The 5,076-nt window shown below is 22.8% G+C and overlaps 1 protein-coding gene across 1 annotated transcript; it reads right to left on the bottom strand.

Annotated features, from left to right (window-relative positions):
* Nucleotides 1-3,648: 3,648 nt before the first annotated feature.
* On the bottom strand, nt 3,649-3,946 carry UCRPA7_454 (hypothetical protein; the record flags this gene model as incomplete). The annotated part of the gene is made up of 2 exons (XM_007913050.1): nt 3,649-3,853; nt 3,906-3,946. The coding sequence occupies 2 exons, from the start codon at nt 3,944-3,946 to the stop codon at nt 3,649-3,651; spliced, it is 246 nt and encodes an 81-aa protein (XP_007911241.1).
* Between the last annotated feature and the right edge of the window lie 1,130 nt (nt 3,947-5,076).

The following is a 5,076-nucleotide window of genomic DNA, read 5'->3' as shown; positions in this document are numbered from 1 at the left end:
GTGGATTATCAAATGCTAGTTGGTTCAGGAAAGGTGTCGGTGGGCTGGCGAATGCTCGCATGGTTCTGTTGATTATACTACGATCGTAGAGTGACAGATGTCGATTTCGTATATTAACAAACTTATATATTCTCTATAGTAAGAAGTTGTAGGCTTATGACAGTTTCTTCAAATATCATATAATTACCACCTATACTATTTCGGTCAGGAGGTAATATTAAGAATATTCTTACTCTATCTATTGTCTTATAGTCATATTTGCTCTTATTTGCTTATTGATTTTTTACTTATTTGATACTTAGAAAGCTTCTAACTCTTAAGATAACTTCTAATTTTACTATTATCTTGATAAATAAAGTATAGTCTATATTAAATTATAAAGAATTCGATAATAATATAATAATATCGTTTAGAATTTGTATATTGATAGACTTTAGACCAGACTTTCTATATAACTTTATATTATAGTTAAAACTTAATAAAAGCTTTAAAAACTATATACTTATCTATATTTAAATAATAATTAAAACAAGGCTATATAACGCAATTAACAGCACTATAGGTTGACCTCCTTAGTGCTTACACCTTACCTTACAAAGTATAAGGTCACTAGTTCAAATCTAGCTATGACTATACTTCACTTTTCAATTTTTTGGAAAGTAAGAAGCCAAATAGCCTTCTAAGGATCTTATCTACCTTTAGAAGGTCCTTAAAACCTTACTAGATAGTATTATAGAAGGATAGTATCTAACAAAAGTAGGATAGCTAGCTACTAAAGGCTATATATTAATATTTGGTAAGGAGAGTTTATACTTTAGCTAGAAATAGTATTAAAAAACGTTAAAAAAGTTATTTTATCTTATTAACTAATATAAAATTAATATTTTATCTTAATAAATTCTTTATTATAAAAAATAATATAAAAATATTATTATAGCTAAATTAATATTAACTAAATCAAAGAAACTTTATTATTAAAAGTTAATTAACTAACTAACTATTATCTTTCTAAAATACTAAATCTTATTTATATAAATTAGAGAAACTATCTAAAAAGAATATAAGAAGATAAATGTCACAGCCAGAAGTCTGACCATCCTATGGTAAACGGCTGGCGGCCTGGTAAGGCAGAAATAAAGGTTATATATAGATAGAAGATAAGGATCACTCTGCTATAGTAGTGATCTAGGGGATCATTATGTAGGTGCGATGACCCAGCCATGGATCATTGTTTAGATCATCAAAGGATTATGATGATCTAATATGCTATAGTTTTATATAAGACTATGTTTGTAACTATAAGTCTAAAAATAAAGAGACTAGCTTTTTAGCTTTTAATAATACTATAGTTTGATTTTATAATCAATAGAATCTAACTAGTTATGATTATTTATTTTTATAAATATTACTTAAATATCTTTCAACCTATTTTAGAATATAAACTTAAAGATCTTTAGTTATCTATCGATATACCAATAGAAAGAATTATTATATATTAAAAGCTTTTATTCAATAGGTTGATAATATCTCTTTAAGTAATATCTTTATAGTTATGATAATATCTACTATCATTCTATCAATATTAAGCTTATTAAGCAATAATCTTTTATAACTATTATCGATAATTGAAGGATTAATAGTGATAATATAAGATATAGTTAATAAGATTATATAATTTAAAATAATCTTTAAGTTAGAAAGAATAAGAATAATAAAGATAAAGAAATTTGACTCTTATAATAAAAAAAAGAAAATTCTTTAAGGATTTTTAACTTAAGTTGAAGTCTACTTATATATAAATATAGTAAAAATTATATAAAAGTATAATAAAATACTTTTGATAGCTAATTTACTTATAGAAAATATATTTAACTAATTTAAACTAACTTTTAAAGACTATCTTAAAAATAAAAACCTAAAGAAATAAGATAAAGAAACTAGAAAAATCTTCGAAAATTATAAAAAGTTTAAAGAAGCTATTAAGATAGTATTTAGAAACTTTAATAAAGAAAGAACTATCGAATGAAAATTATCAAATCTTAAATAAAAAGAATCTACTTTAGAATATTTATCTAAATTTTAATAAATCTTATCTAAATTATTATAATCTAACGACCTTTTTATAATAATATTTTATATAAAACTAAAGGATAATATAAAGAATAAATTATCTAAATATAAAAAACTAAATGATTTTATAGATTTTATAGTAATAATTATAAAAATTGATAATCGACTATATAAGAAATATCTTAAAAAGAAATTTTATAAAAATTAAATATTTAAGCTAATATATTAAGTTAATAGTAAAAAGTAAGTATAATATTATAATAAGCTATAAAGTATAGTTTATAGATATTATTTAGAATCTATAGAAATTAATATATTTTAGAAAGGATAATAAAAGAAAATCTAAGATAAGAAGAATATATAATATTATAACTATAATAAGAAAAGATATTATATTTAAGAATATAAAGAATCTAAATAACTTATAAAATCTAAATAATAAATAAATATAATATTATATAATATTCTTAGCTAGATATATAATTATAACGATAGATATAAAAAATATAAGTTAAATAAAGAGAATATTAAATAATACTTTAAACTATTAAAGTAGTAAAGAACTATCATTATACTATCTTAATATAATTATAAAAAGATATGATAAATTTATAGTATAAATATAACTAAAAATAGTAAACTAGAAACCTAACTATAAGATAAGACTCTTAGTATAAAAAGTAGTATATTAATATTTATAAGAGAAATATTATTTAGAAAGGTTATATCGATATTAAAACTTATAAACGAAGAAATATTATCATTAGTTTATAAGTTAGAAACTAATGATAGATATATACTATATCTAGTATCTTATAAACTAAATAACTAAATTATATTAGCAGAAGTTATAATATATTAGATATACTAAGAATAAGCCAATCAACTAAGGACTTTTATAATATTTAGAGAAAACTCTTTATTAAACTATTAAAATCTAGATTATTATATTTTATTATAGATAATATATATTTATAACTAATATATACTATATATAGTAAAGAAAATAAAAAACAATTTTTTTTAAGAAGATATGCTAGTAAACTAATTATATAAATATTAAGGAAAGTAGAAATAGAATATTAGTATATTTTAGAATAAACTATTAAAGCTAGGCTAACAACCTTCAAATCTAGTGAAGGTTATCTAACAAAATGTAAGATAAAGTATGCAACTGGGCAGATTTGAGCAGACAGCTTGATACCTGAGCTCTGCCCACGGGAATTTCTGCTTGCAGTATGATAGCTATCGGGGACACCGACCAATGCCGGCCAACTGTCACGTCACACGGGGAATATTATACATGATTGATGTTCTGTATAAGACGAATTTTGATTGAAGTGAATGGGTATCTTAATATTGCTCGGGACATCTAGGGAAAAAAGCTCAGCCCAGCAAAGAAATCTGATCTACACCTAAGTGATGGCAAGTGCTCACCGGGAAAACAAAACATATAACATAGCTCCAGCCCATAAATCATGATGTCAAGCAAAACGTAGCCCAACCCGAATTCCCTAATGCTTCATATAAATGCCCCGAGTAGGGGCAGCATCCCTCCCAAAAGGACCATCCCAATCATTAACCAATAAACATGCCATCCTCGTCATAGTACTCCACCCCAGCCTTAGTCAGCATATCGTCGTCGGGCATAAAGAAGTCATCGTCATCATCAGGCTCTGGTGCCTCTCTCTCGGTTTGCTGCTCGACTTCAAATCGATCGATCCGGGGCACCTCCTTGATGTCGCTAATCTTCTCGATATGGAACTTTTCCCACTTCATCGATCTGTACATCTCGTCCCAGCGTTTGCCAATCTCGGACCAATCTGACCAATTACTCTTCTTGACCGGTTTGCCTTGGGCATACTCCTACTTCCATTGTTCATAGACAGAGTTGGTAATTAGTAGTACTAATACTAATACTACAAGTTATATAAGATATATAATACTAAAATCTCTTAAAACATTAATAACATTCTAAATATTAAAGTTATACTATCTTTCAATTTAATATAACATGGTTGCATAACAAGCAGGCCATCATAACGAGTAGGCTACCTTTCGTACATCACACTACCTATATATAAGTTATTTCCACCACAACAATTCAAATCAATTAAAACTACTTAGAATCCTCATCCTCAGACATCTTTATATCTAATTGACATATTCGTATATTATAGCTAGACTTTCTATAATTATTATAATATTAAATATACTATTAGTCTCTCTTTATATAATCTTTTTTTTTACTTAGATTTATATTATCTTTAATTATAAAGCCTCTTTTTTCTTATATTTACTTTATTTTTTATTATAATAATGATCTTTTTTATTAAAGATATATTTTTTTAGCTTTTTAACATTTATTTAATACTTTATTTACTATCTAAAGATTTTAAATCTTTTATTCTATTAATATAATTTTATATATAATCTTCTTTATATTTTATATAAAAATATTAATTTTATTATAAATATATATTAAAAAACTATTTTAATAATAGAAGATTTTATTTTTAATTAAAGTTATTTAAAAAGTTATTTTAATTAGATTATTTAGTATCTATTTAATTTAAATAAAGATAATATTAAATTATAAACCTTAAGATATAATTAGTTAAAATAGACTATCTAGCTAAGATAATATCTTATCTAAATTAAATAAAATAAAGCTAATTATTTAAAAGCTAGCTTTAATATTTATTAAGATTATAATATTATTATATATATCTTAAAATATAAAAAAAAAAATTATCTTTAATAATATAGATAATTTATATTTATATTATCTATTTAATTATTTAATTATATAAGTTTTTTAATATACTAAAGTATTTAATATTAAATAACTAAAGCTTATAAAAAAAATAAGAAAGTATATAAAATATAATAATATTATTTTTCTTATAATATTCTTTAAAATCTATTAAATAATAATCTTTATAATTATAAAAGATAAAAAGATAATATTAACTTTTTATAATTAAAAATAATAATATTATCTAG

The sequence above is a fragment of the Phaeoacremonium minimum genome (genome assembly GCF_000392275.1).
Source record: "Phaeoacremonium minimum UCRPA7 unplaced genomic scaffold PA7_03_scaffold_37, whole genome shotgun sequence".
In the NCBI taxonomy this organism is placed as follows: Eukaryota; Fungi; Ascomycota; class Sordariomycetes; order Togniniales; family Togniniaceae; genus Phaeoacremonium; species Phaeoacremonium minimum.
This window is presented reverse-complemented; position numbering and strand designations above follow the sequence as displayed.